Source organism: Lytechinus pictus, chromosome 17, assembly GCF_037042905.1.
Source record: "Lytechinus pictus isolate F3 Inbred chromosome 17, Lp3.0, whole genome shotgun sequence".
Classification (NCBI taxonomy): Eukaryota; Metazoa; Echinodermata; class Echinoidea; order Temnopleuroida; family Toxopneustidae; genus Lytechinus; species Lytechinus pictus.
Genome location: NC_087261.1, coordinates 6,341,721 through 6,355,389, shown reverse-complemented (window position 1 = coordinate 6,355,389; position 13,669 = coordinate 6,341,721). Strand labels below are relative to the sequence as shown.

The 13,669-nt window shown below is 38.7% G+C and overlaps 1 protein-coding gene across 1 annotated transcript; it reads left to right on the top strand.

Moving 5' to 3' along the window:
- Positions 1-6,545: 6,545 nt before the first annotated feature.
- Positions 6,546-13,396, top strand: LOC129281035 (retinol dehydrogenase 8-like). The gene is made up of 4 exons (XM_054917024.2): positions 6,546-7,143; positions 8,140-8,319; positions 10,410-10,503; positions 11,198-13,396. The coding sequence occupies exons 1-4, from the start codon at positions 6,879-6,881 to the stop codon at positions 11,526-11,528; spliced, it is 870 nt and encodes a 289-aa protein (XP_054772999.2). The 5' UTR covers positions 6,546-6,878; the 3' UTR covers positions 11,529-13,396.
- Positions 13,397-13,669: the final 273 nt, after the last annotated feature.

Below are 13,669 nucleotides of genomic sequence, written 5' to 3'. Positions count from 1 at the left end.
GAGGTATTTTCCTCGATTTACGTAAAGCGACTGATTTTCTACCACACAATTTCATTCTTGGAAAACTGAAGTATTGTGGAATTAAGGGTAACGAATATGATTGGATGAAAGCATATTTAACAGACATGAGACAGTCTGTCGTAGTAAATCATTGTATCAGTGAAAGTGTAAACATTAGATATGGTGTCCCACAGGGATCCATATTGGGTCCATTAATATTTTGTATTTTTATCAATGATATATAAAACTTGAATTTGAATGTTGATTCCAAAATGTGTCTTTATGCAGAGGATACTGCTCTGTTCTGTCATGATGTATTATCTAAGGAGGTTAAAACATTCTGCAAAGTGATTTTGATGTTTCCTGTAACTGGCTCAACCTTAACGGTATGTATTTGCATCCAAAAATACAAAGATCATGGTAATAGGAAAGATTAAAAAATGATGATTTAATGATAAAATGTAAAAAATGAACCCATTAAAAAAATTGATCAAATACTTGGGTATGGCACTTGACTCTGGCATGACGTGGGGAGAACATGTATTTAGTATCTTGTTAAAATATCTCGTACGATAGGTTGTGTAAAGAGAATCAAACAATTCCTTCCGCCTGGGATTCTTAAGAATTTATATATTACCATGATTTTACCTTACATTGATTATTGTTGTACATCTTGGGGAAGCTGTGCTAAAAACTAACAAAAATAAGATACAAAAACTGAAGAATAGGTTTATCCGAATAATTTTGAATAAGGACTATCTTACTCCCCATTGCATTGCAAATAGTGGAGGAACGTATCAAATAACAATATTGCGTTCTTGCTTTCAAGATACAAAACGACTTAGCCCCAGTCTGTCTGGGACCCCTTATCTGCAAACGTAATGTATATTATAAAACACGATATTCTGAACAATGTCCCCTTCACATACATGTACTCTGCCCATGGACGGATTAAAGATTAAAAAGGAAAATCTTTTGAATAATTTGCTGCCGTCTTTTGTGATATACAAAAATTCACTTCTCTCCATGCATTAAAAACACTGTAAATAATTTAAATTCTTTCTGTAATATGTTATTACACTGAATAACTTGATGTAGATGTAATAATTCCATGATAATTGTTGATTCACTCTATATTTGTATAATATATTCAGTTTTTACTTCATAATATGTCGCATACATTCAATTACTATGATGTTGAGTTGTTAAACTGGAGGGCGCCTTTGGAAAGCAGTTTTGCATAACTGAACAGGCCTACCCTGCACTATAGAATAAAAAAAACCAATGAATAAATAAATAAACAAACAAATGAATAAATAAATTATATTACGATTGTCTTTACCGTGTGAAAGGGCGGTTTGTAATCATGAGAGCGGGCCAGTTGAACCTTATATCGTATGGCATGAATGGAGGAATAGGCGGAAATTAAAAAAAAATCATGAAAAGAGGTTCCAGATAGATCACGTTCAATGAGCATTGTACATTCCAATTCATTCCTCCTGTTGACCTTGGCATGTCTGGCTAGGAATATTGTCTGCTGTCTGTCAGTGCGTGACAAAAGTATTATCTATGCTGTGTGTTTGTCACATCATGGACCTATTAAGAGATGGACGATTAACGCGAGTTTTTTGCTCCAGTGATAGTTATTTACATCTTTAATAAGAACCAACGAACGTAGAGGGCAGCAACACACGACAGTGTTGCTTTTAGGAAGGTCCACTCGATACGCGCTTACAAATGAAGTGCGCACACAATTTGGTAGGCATGCCAACGAAACCATGAACCGACGCGATACATTCAGAGATTAATAACAAAATAGAGGTAAAATAACAGATTATGACAAGACTAAATCCCAATAATAGAAATAGAAAAATATAAAAACAATTGACAAAAAATGTACCACATTTCAAAATTAAAAATATTACCAGATTATTGTCTTTTGTTTTTTTAATTCTTCAGTAAACAGGATTGATTATGCCATCAAATAAACCAATCTGCTAATTTCACCCCGATTTAGTCAAGCTCATTTTGTGACCGCTATTAAGCTCCGCCCCTCACTCAGCGCACTTTTTTAGTAAATTGAAGAGTTGATTTTTTTTTTTTCCTCATTTTCAACATTTTTACTTGATAGACTTTTACAGCAAATATCACGCATAAAAATATTCAATATTCATTTCTGTATTTTTCCTAAAATATTACGTGGTGGTGAAAACAATTTCATGACTTTCGCATATCAACATGATAACAAATATACGTAAGGTTGAACATTCTTCATCTATGTTTCGCTGCACCACATTAATGCGCCTACACAATCCAGCAACAGTGCCATCGCTTGAGTGCAAGCGCCATGGCTGACCGCGCCAGCGCCCCGGCCGGCCGGTACGGTCGATGCGGAGGTATGATACGGTTGGCTGGTATTTGTGCATGCTAATTGCACAAATTAGGATGAAATTATGGAATGAAAAAAGTAGCTGTGACATATACCTTCGTCTCTTGATAGTTCACAAGTCAAGGCCCGTCAAAACATATATGGCTCGATACTGGACCAGATAATTTTGGTCTGTTAATTAGGTCTAACTTTAGACTAGGACTTACCTGGGCTTGAGCTTGACTGGTGGCCGTATTCGAGCTCTGCCTGATGTCTTGCAAACAAGTTGGGTCGGATTCGTGGATATCGATTAATTCTTTTATACTTTCAGACTCCGATCTACACTGTAGGGGAAAATTCGGATCCTAACCTTGATCATTTATCGTTGCAACTGGCAGTTAGTGCCACATCAATGACAGATTAAGTCCATATCGTTCAAGTCCATATCTGGCTAAGTCGAATAGCGTCTAGATATCCTGCCAGTCCAGCTAGTGCGGCCAGCATTGCATTTGCGCAGTACGCGCACCGATGTGTCCCGGAAGTTTCGGCGCGGCTATGCCAGAAGATCAAGGTATTGGCTCTCGTGTTGGCTGGTGTAGCTTTGTAGGGGCAGCGAAATTAAGCAGAAAAGAGGTAATTCAATGTCATCAGACTATGTATGTTTATTGATGTGCAAACTACAAGAATCATGATTACGTTTTGTCTTACTTTTTTCAAAAAATAAATGAACAGTTATTAAAGAATATTTACATTATTTCTTGGAGTTTTCAGTATCCATAAAAAATAGTAAAATTGAACAAACGAAAAAAAATCAACTCTACAATCTACCAAAAAAGTGCGCTGAGTGATGGGCGGGGCTTAAGTGGTCACAAAATCTGAGCGGAGTGGACCTTCCTAAAAGCAACACTGTCGTGTGTTGCTGCCCTCTACGTTCGTTGATAAGAACATACAGGTGTTGTGACAAAAGCAATTACCATGACTACCAAGACTTATCTGATCACTTATAGACGGATCAGTTTCGCCAGTCTTAGTTTTGTTGACTGATACCCTGTTTCAGCATGTGCCTTTCAGTCAACATGCTTCATATTTGGAGCAGCAAACTTGAGAAGCAGACGATATTTTGTGATATTCGATCCGGACACTTCCGGTCGCACGTTATATGCCACGTATATCTGGAATACCATGGAGAAACTTTGGAATATTGAATTTTAAATGGTAAACAATCAATGACAAATGTGCCTCTATATTGAAATATGCAGACATCTTCCCAAATAAAACACGTGGAACAAGCACTGCACATCGATTTTCCATGATTTAAGTGATTGTTATCAACTACGCATACAATCTGTGAAATATGAAGTTCCAATCACGAACTGCTTTAGGCCCTTCTCACGGTAGCGATCATAGGACCAAAGTAGGCAAGTTTACCGATTTTCTTGATATAACAGGGGTCAGTAACCTGTTAGTGAATTCATTATCTAAGCGATGAATGCCCATCTCTTCATAGGTCCATGGTCGCATAAAATCGTTGATTATAAAAAGTACGAAAGAGGAAGGGATTTTCAAAATACTAGTAGATAGAAGAATCATTGGCAGTCTAATGAATGATTCGAGTAATCCGTTTTATTTCTGATGAAACGTTGACTATATAGCAAACTGATAGTTGGTGAAAAGCTTTCATCGAGGTAGTGTCGAGTCATCCATGTGATCAAAATTAATTTCGTAAAAATAAATAAATTTTGTGGACGCAATTACATTTCGTCTTGACGAAAGTGATTTCGTGTGACAAAAAGTAAATTTCGTACACGAAATAAAACTGCGTCATGACGAAATGATTTTCGTCTGAATAAAAACATATTTTGTGTACGGAATGGCGTGAATTGGACGGAATTTAGCAGCGGACAGATGGCGCCCCATACTTGGCGCACCTATTTTGAACTCGAAATTACATTTCATTATGGCAAAATTCATTTCGTATGGTACGAAATGAATTTTGTAGACGCAATTACATTTCGTCTCGTCAAAATTAATTTCGTGTGACAAAATAAACTTTTGTATATGAAATAAAACTGCGTCAAGCAGGCGCGTAGCGAGTGGGGGGCGGTCGCCCACCCCCCTAAAACGCTCATAAACAGAAGAAAAAGGAAAGGAAAAAGCGAAAGTAAGAAAAGGGAAGAAAGGTATAGCTTTGGTGTTTTTCCCCTTCTTTTTTGGTCAAAATGATAAAAACCTCTCTCTTCATACAAAATTGCCATTCCCTTTTGTTTCCCACATTTTTTCTAGGCTCCGTTTTCCCCCTTTCCGGCTGTGGGAATCGTATATTCTTGCCAGAAACTATAAATTATACATTGGTGTAAAGAGTATGAACATTTTGGCTCTCCTGTTCGGTGTGGGTAAACATTACCGTCACTCCCCGAGTCCCCAATGTGCTATTTCTTCCGCTTTTCAGCAAGAAATATTTGGCAAAGTATTTGCTCAAAGGGCGAGGCATTAACTTCATGCCGTGCTATACATGCTATATGCAAAAGTATGTACGATATTAAACTTTATTCTGTATCGCTGCACATCCATGTCTTGTTTTGCGCCATTGATTTGAAATTTTGAATATCACTGAAGTTTCTTGATCAAAAGGAAGCGCTTAATAATATTATCGAAATTACACAATTGCTTTTCTTCCAAAATAAATCACAGAGGTTTCTGTGCTTCACGAGCACAGGAAAGGAAAGGTCCCTCTTCTAGCTTGCATCATCCCTTTCACATTTTAAGCTCGTTTTTCTTCTTAATCGAGTTATACATAATCTAAGAAATATCAAAATTAGAACAGGTTAAAATAATTTTTTGATATTCAGAGCTTCATCGCCATTCGCGGGAGGAAAAGGGCGTATTTCCTTCTTGTATATACTCGTCTTCTACTCTGTTTTGCGACTTGAGTTAACGAAAATTAATGTGGATACACTTTTACAATCAAATCTGATGTGAAGGTAGGCATTATATCCTTTATGTTCTCTATTTTTATAAAACGTTTTAATCTTCTGCGCTTCGCATGGTAAGAAGAATTATTTCAAGTTCTCCGATCTTTTCCCATTTGGGGGCGTTCATAATTCATTTTGAAAACATTTTTTTTTTATCATAGCGAGTCAATATTCGAGTTGATAAGGGTACTAGAGACGCAAGATACGCCTTCTTTTGATTTGAATTTGATGAGTTATCGAAAACTTCGAGCTCCACGAGGGGGGAAACTCACCTCTCCCTGCACCCCCCCCCCCCCCCCCCAGGGAGCGCGCTTCACGCGCTCTGTAAGTGTTGACACGCTTCGCGTGCACTTACCGCCTCCTCCAAATTCAAATCCTGGCTACGCGATTGGATGCCGTCATTAGGAAATTATTTTCGTCTGAATAACAACATATTTTGTGTACGGAATGCCGTGAATTGACAGAATTTACTGGCGGACACTTGGCCCGCCATACCCATGGTGCTTGCGTTAATGAAACCATTGTAAACCGCTCGATATTATATCATTGGGTATTATCATTGGCCCCGGGGGGCCACTTACATAGTCCACGTCCTGGACGATTTTTATTGATTGGGCAATCCAAAGGGGCAAACCCTATCGGACCGTACCGATACCCCCGCGCGCACACATAACCAAGACATGCACACACGCCCTCCACTGATTCACTTACCCCCAGTGATTCGCCTAACCCACTGATTCACCTAACCCACTGATTCACTTAACCCACTGATTCACTTTCCCCGAAAAAAATGTGACTATTCAGGGGATGTGTGTATGCGTGTTCTGGGGATGTAGTGTGTTATGTGTTTGGTAGTCGTATCGTACCAAATAACAACAGTCCAGGAGATGGACTACCACTTATACTGACGAGTTGGTACCATGCGCGACCAAAAAAACGTACAAAGGATGTTTTTTTCAAGTAATAAGGGTGTCAAAAACACTAAAATAATGAAAGAAGGGTATCTATTTCGCTAGGAAAGCGAGGGTATGAAAAATAAAGACTAAAATGTTTTATAAAGGATGTAACTTTTGCCCCAGGGGTCAATTAGAGTACGATTTGCGCGAGTTGGGCTGTACTAAACCCAATGGTGTAGGTCAAAGTAAAACCGACGGCCGACGTCCGTGACATAACATTGAAATATCGCTGTACTTGTTTAGGAGTTTAATTCAGGGAATACTTGCCAATAGTATTATATCGTTTTGTTTTCAATACTTGTTAAGGGTAGGGTTTCACACGCCAATACTTGTTAAGGGGTGCATTTTCAGAATATGGAAAATACGTGTTTAGGGTGCTTTTTGAGATCTCATGGTCGCGCATGGTATCCACTCGTGAATGGAAGTGGCCCCCCGGGTCATTGGCTGATCAGTAGTCCGTTGAATCACCAATGTAGCGGTAGCAGTACCGTTGACCTCACCCATTCAAAGGCTTACTTATTCAATTCTTTTTTTTTTTTTCATTCTGAATTTATATGAAATGCTTTAGTGTTAGCCCCAAACATGGCGCCTCAAATCGTTCTCATAACAGGCTGCTCCTCGGGTATCGGGCTCGCCTCTGCCACTCGTCTCGCTCTCGACAACGATCACCGATACATCGTCATCGCAACGGTAATTTCGATTTCGGAAAGGGCGGAGCTAATGACTGCCGTGGGCGACGCCCTTGATAAAACAGTTTTCATCAAAGTTTTGGACGTGACGGATGACGAAAATATATATTCCGTGGTGGACAATGTCATTAAAACTCATGGGCGGATCGATGTTTTGAGTGAGTTCTTTAATTGTTGTTGGTTTATGTTGTTTTTTCTTATATTATTATTCTAATTATGTTCTATTGGTACGAATATTCATCGGTGAATGATCAGAGTATCAGGCCCGAGCCATAATGATCCGAGGTTTGAAGTACAGGTATGTAGTTTTTTCATGCATGGTGATCATGATGATCTGCTATAAATGTCACACCAAGAGCAAAATATGAGCATTCATCATGAAGGAACCTTATTATACAATATCATTAACAAAGTTAACGGACTCTAAAGATTCAAGATTCTAGCAATATGTCATAAAACATTAGTTAGTAAGACCCCATTGTACTAGCTGTATGATCTGATTACTGAATATGTCCCACAAAGAAATCTCTGCTCTTCTAGCCAGAATTTCTTAACTGTACCAACGTCTAAAACATGTTCATTTGGTGATCATGCCTTTCAGTCAGCAGCACCTGTACCGTGGAATATACTGCCTAATAATCTGAGGGCCATCACATGTACTTCCACCTTTTCCAAATCTTTAAATACGTACTTGTTCTCATGTTAGATTTTTTTGTTTACGAAAGGTATGTTACAATGGGTGTGTGTGTGAGAGAGAGAGAGAAAATATACATGTATAACAGCTTTGACAACTCTTTTACATATTTTGTGAAAGAAATTGATGAAGGTAGGCGTAGCATAAAACAAGGTTCCCCAGAGCTGTCTGCCTTTTTGAAGAAAATGGTGATGCCGAACGAATGACTCTGCCGGGAATCGAAACCAGGCTCACAGCTTGGAACGCCGGTGCCTTAACCACTAGACCACAGAGACGGTTTATTGGCAAGGGCGACCCGATCCGATTGACCGTCGGATAAACAGATTTTCGACACTGCACCAATTATAATTTCATATCTTGGTGATTTAAAATCTTAATGCCAAATATAATGGTACATGTATATCAGCACTCTAAATTAGCATTGCAATTTTAATATGCATTTCTTTTATCATATCAATAGTAAACGTCGCTGGAGTGATCTTCCTCGGAATTCCGGAGCAGATGCCGAGGGAAAAGATTGACCTAATGTTCAGTGTTAATGTGATGGGGGCTATGAGACTCACACAAGCTGTCCTGCCGCACATGAAAGAAAGGAGAGCAGGGAAGATTATTGCTGTTACAAGCAGTCTCGCCAAGCAAGGTAAAGTCCCTCTTTCGATTTGGGCGAATGCCATTATGCCAATCAACCAACAACAAAAAAGAATCCAAGGCGCGGATCCGGGGAAGGTGCGGAAGCACCCAGTAAAACTGAAACAAAAAATAGAGACAAAGGAGGAGAACCCCAAATTGCCATCATTGGGAGTGATGACCTTTCTGTTGATTTTTCCCTTTGTATTTGCCTGTCGTTTTTTGGGGGGAGGATCAAATGTCCTTCATATTGTGATGAAGATGATGATGATGATGGTGGTGGTGGTGGTGATGATGGTGATGCTGATGGTGATGATGATCCACAGCATTTATATTGCGCCAGTTCAATGTTGATAATTTCACGTAGTGAAGAAGGAAGGTAGTTCCAGAGGCGTGGAGCATTAGATGAAAATGTCTCCATTTAGGTATGTGATGGATACATGAAGAGAGACACCAGTACCAGATGAGCGCAAACCAGGACGTAGACGGTGTTGCTCTATCAGGGAAGACACATAACCTGGAGCTAAACTATGAAAAGTCTTGAAAGTCAGGAGAAGGATTTTGAATTCGATCCTGTACCTAATTGGTAGCCAGTGGAACTCTGTGAGAACAGGGGTGACGTTGCCATATTTCTCCGCACCTGTCAGCAGGCGAGCAGCAACATTATGTACGCTCTGGAGTCTGTTCAGCATGGTGGAAGAAAGACCAGCAAGCAGACTGTTACAGAAGTCAATCATGGAGGTGATTAAGGAATGAATTAGGCTTTCTGCTGTAGAATGAGTAAGTAGCGATCTTACAGCCGATATATTTCATAGCTCGTGGTAGGTCGCTTGGCATAGCTTGGAAATATGCTTGTCAATCTCCAAACACTGTACGGAGAAGACACCCAGATTACGAGCATTCATTGATTGAGGGACATACACACTGCCAATTAGAAGATTCTGTGGAACAATCTTGTTTCGCATACGTGGTAAAGGAAAGACTAAATATTCAGTCTTGACATCATTCAGCTGTACAAAATTAATTACCATTTATTGCCGAATTTCTGTCAGGCAGGTAGGAAGTGAAATAGCATAATCCTCATCATCTCTCACTCTTGAATCGAAGGTCACATATAATTGCGTATCATCCGCATAGAAATGAACTTGCAATCCATGATGACGCGCAATTTCCCCCAAGAGGTGCAGTGTACAGAGTGAAGAGTAGCGGCCTGAGGACAGAACATTGCCGGACACCGTACTTCAAGAGAGCATCCTCTGATAAAGTCCCATTGATATTCACCATTTGCCGTTTGAAGTGGAGATATTACCGGAACCATGCTCAGGCAGTGGCATCAACCATAAAGTCTACATGCAATTTATGGAGAAGGAATTATTGTCAAGTGCTCTCAATCTCAATGATCAGTTATCCGAAGAAGAGATGTTGTGAGTTTGTGAGTGATGTCACGAATCTGCGCCTGAACATCCCCCCCCCCCCCCCCATTCCGAAATCTTGAAGAATGGACAAAATAATAATGAACAAGATTTTTGTATTTTTGTATCAAGTATTCTTGATATTCCTTTCTCATTTTAACAATTTCTTTCGAGATACAGTGCATGTAGAGTTACAAAACAAGTTACATATAAACATGCAGTAAACATTTACTATTTAATCTAAAATGTAATAAAGATGAAATTTCTCTATCGGGTTAAAAGCTCTTTGAACATTTGAATTAAATGAATGTTGTATTTAAATTGCTCTTTTACATAAAAAGTATTTCGTTCTTGAACTCATACCAAATTTAATATATATTAAAAGCTCTTCCTTGCATCCTATACATGAAATAGGATTTGTATATTGCATACTGTACAAATATTCAATGAACAACGTCGTTTCGTTAATAAGAATTTTAATTTAAACATAAATTGCAAAGAATTCTTTATCTTTATCCAAAAATTTGCAACAGGATTACATTCTGACATGATATGAAAAAAAGTTTCTTCTGCTTCAAAGAACATACAAGATGTGTCATTAGCTAATTTCCAACGACGTAAATTGAACAAGATAAAGATGTCATAATCATTGCTATTCTCCCACCCCCTCCCCTTCTATTTCTCTCTCCAGGTCGACCATACTGCGACTTTTATTGTGCGACCAAGTTTGCAATCGAAGGGTTTTTCGAATCTCTGGCTGCTGGCTTGAGGCCATTTGATATTCGGTGGGTAGGCCTATTTCAATCAAATGATATAAAGATACTTCTGGCCAATATTGACAAGCTAGGTCTCTCCCTGAAAATACACAAAAAGTCTGTATAATGGTATATTTAATTTATATCAGAATGTCATTTAAAACTGAGTAGAGATTTGACAATTTTCGCTCCAGCTGGCAGCAGTAGATAACCAGACTTGGCCATTTCTCTAAATTAGGGCAGGGCTAGGGCCCTCCAAAATGAAAAAAAAAACAAAGAAAATCCATATTTTATTGTTCGAAATGAAATCTGAAATAGAAATACTCCGAAAATTATTTTTTGCCCAATTGATCGTGGGCTCGGCAGCCACTGTGCAGCGCCATATCGACGGCCGGGGATCTAGCCACCAACCTCCCGGTTGTGAGACGGACGCTCCATCATCTGATCCAACACACCGTTTCATGGCTTTTTGGAGGTGGGGAATTATTATGCTCAGTGCTTCATATTTTACTCAAGATTAATTATAGATTTCGCTTATCCATTTCCAAGATAAACAATGGTCACGGGGCATGTACATAGCAGGGTGAAGCAATGTGGTAGGGTCCGAGAAGATAAGTTGCTCTTTTTGCAGTTACTGCATGGGGAGGGTGGGCTGAACCAAAATGAGGTCGTGCTTTTATACATTTTGACGCTTCTAATATCACCATTATTCGATTTCACTCAGGATTTGTCTGGTGGAGCCTGCTCGTGTTGCTACCAGAATGGATGATCATGTATGTGCATGCGTGAGGGAGATGCTGAACGACGACGAAATCGACGAAATAGACCGCCGTCATCTAGAACACATGCATCGGATGATGAAGGTATCGAAGAAGTCAAGCGCGGAGAAGGTTGCCAAGGCCATCGTGGAGCGGTGCTTGGAGGAGGAGAAACCTGCTCTTAGACACCTCTTAAAAGATAAGGTTGGCTGCGAGGAGATGGCAAAGTATTGTAGTGATCTTACTGGGGAACGTTCTATAGCTGGAAACCTAAAGCGACTGGGGTATTCATCGTGAAATGGGAGGCTCCGTTCGCAGAGCCAGCGAGACATCTCAACGTCGATGTTTGAACATGATGATACGAACGGACTAATATGAGTGCATTGACTTTAATTTAGGTACATGACTAATTAAAACCGCCTTTAAAAAGAATATAATAGTAAATTCATTGATAATCATTAACAGCTATTGTTAGTTATGCTGGTGCTAAATAAGATGCTAGGTTTGAAATATTTACAAAATAGTGCATCGATATCATCAAATCAACACCACCATCACCATCATCAACACCATTATAAACATCACCATCGTCATCATCATCGTCATCATGCACCATCTCCATCATCAGCATCATCATAATCATCAGCATCTTCATCATCATTAACATCGTCGTTGTCATCATTAGATCATTGACATCATTATTATCACCACTGTCTCCATCCTCACCAATAACACCACCATTATCATCATCAGATTATCATCAACACCATCACCATTGTCAATATCATCATTATCATCATCATCATTGCCACCACTACTACAACTACCTCCACCACAACCATCACCAGATGCTTCTCCTCAAAGGGGGGCAGGGGGTTACTGTACAGCGTGTCCCACAAAGAAAATAGAATGAGTATAAAGTGATAATTGCCAAATAATATGGTACATAATTGTATTATCGTGAACCAGCATTTGTTTTATACAACTGACTTGAATTTTATGAGATATGAGCCTTCTTTCAGGACTGATGAGCAAACCTTTCAATCCAAGTTTCGGTGTTACATTGAATAAAGCACAAAGTCCAATCACCTCCTTATTCACTATTTATTTATTTATTCATTTATTTATATATTTCCTTTGAAGGATTGGAGGCCAACTGAAGGATAACTACAGAGAAATGAATTAAAATATATTTGTTTGTAATCCATGATGTCATCTATTCATCACATGGTTGAATAAATAGGTCATCCCCAAGTCTTGAACAAAAAAAAATCACTGCAGACTTATACCCGTGGCTGAGCGTGAATAAAGAGGCCTTTGATTCGCAACACTTGAATGGAATCAAAAGAAAAAAATGCTCATATCTTTGTGATTATTAGTCCATGTCACATAAAAATTCCTCCAGTTGTAGGATATGGATTGTAGTTTACGGGTGCAAAAATATAAAGAATGTAATGTCTAGTTGTCATTTTAATATTATACCAAGCTAGATTGCCATTAACATTTTTGGTGAAATACGCTGTGGTAGTGAAATAATGGGCAGAAAAGGCATTAAGGGTTATGTTTGTATTCATATAATTTCAGTATTTTTATTAGGATTCTCTATTTGTTCCTTGTAGTAAAGAATAAGATGTCATATTCTTCCTAATATTGTAACCCCCCCCCCCCGTCCTTTTGATGCTTTTGCCTTTGCACTTCAGAATACTTGCTTCAATATGTCTTTTTCTAAATTTTCTTGTAAATTATACTGCCTAAAGTTTAGGTGATGATAAAAAACACTATTTTTGACAGATTAAACAGTTTTCTGTTTTTATTTTTAGCACATACTCAATATATTATGTGCTAAAATGAACTATTGTTACATTTCCAAAGTCGTCACTAACCCCGCATGGTGATTCATAAAATATAGGTTTGGTACTTGAGGCAGGGGGCTACTTTAGTAGGAACAAAATGTTTGACTTAAAGCATTAGGGATGTATTGGTATTTATATAATTTCTGTGTGGTTTTAATAATAGTGCCCCCCCCTTCTTCTAGACTAAGCCTTCTGATTTACAGGATGTTTCATATAATTGACGTAGGTAGACCTTTATATTGGGTTTCTTGTTTGTGTTCAGGAGAACTTATAATCACTATTGTGTCAATAAATTTCAAACAGTTTTTTTTATTTGTTTACTCGGTGGTTACTTGCTTTCTGACCTCAACATAATCAAATAACAAAGCTTGACATCCCGCTGATATGTTTTCAATCATAGACAGAATAACTCATCGTTTTTCAGTTTCGCATTGCTTTGGGGGAAACGGTTAAAAGGATTGTCATTGCCATAGGTGGAGGCTTTTATGTGGAGCAATTACTATGCACAGACACACATGCAGTACGATTGTGAGGAACGGAACAGGCCGCCGCAATTTTCAATCCAGACAAATAAAGGCAGTTGTT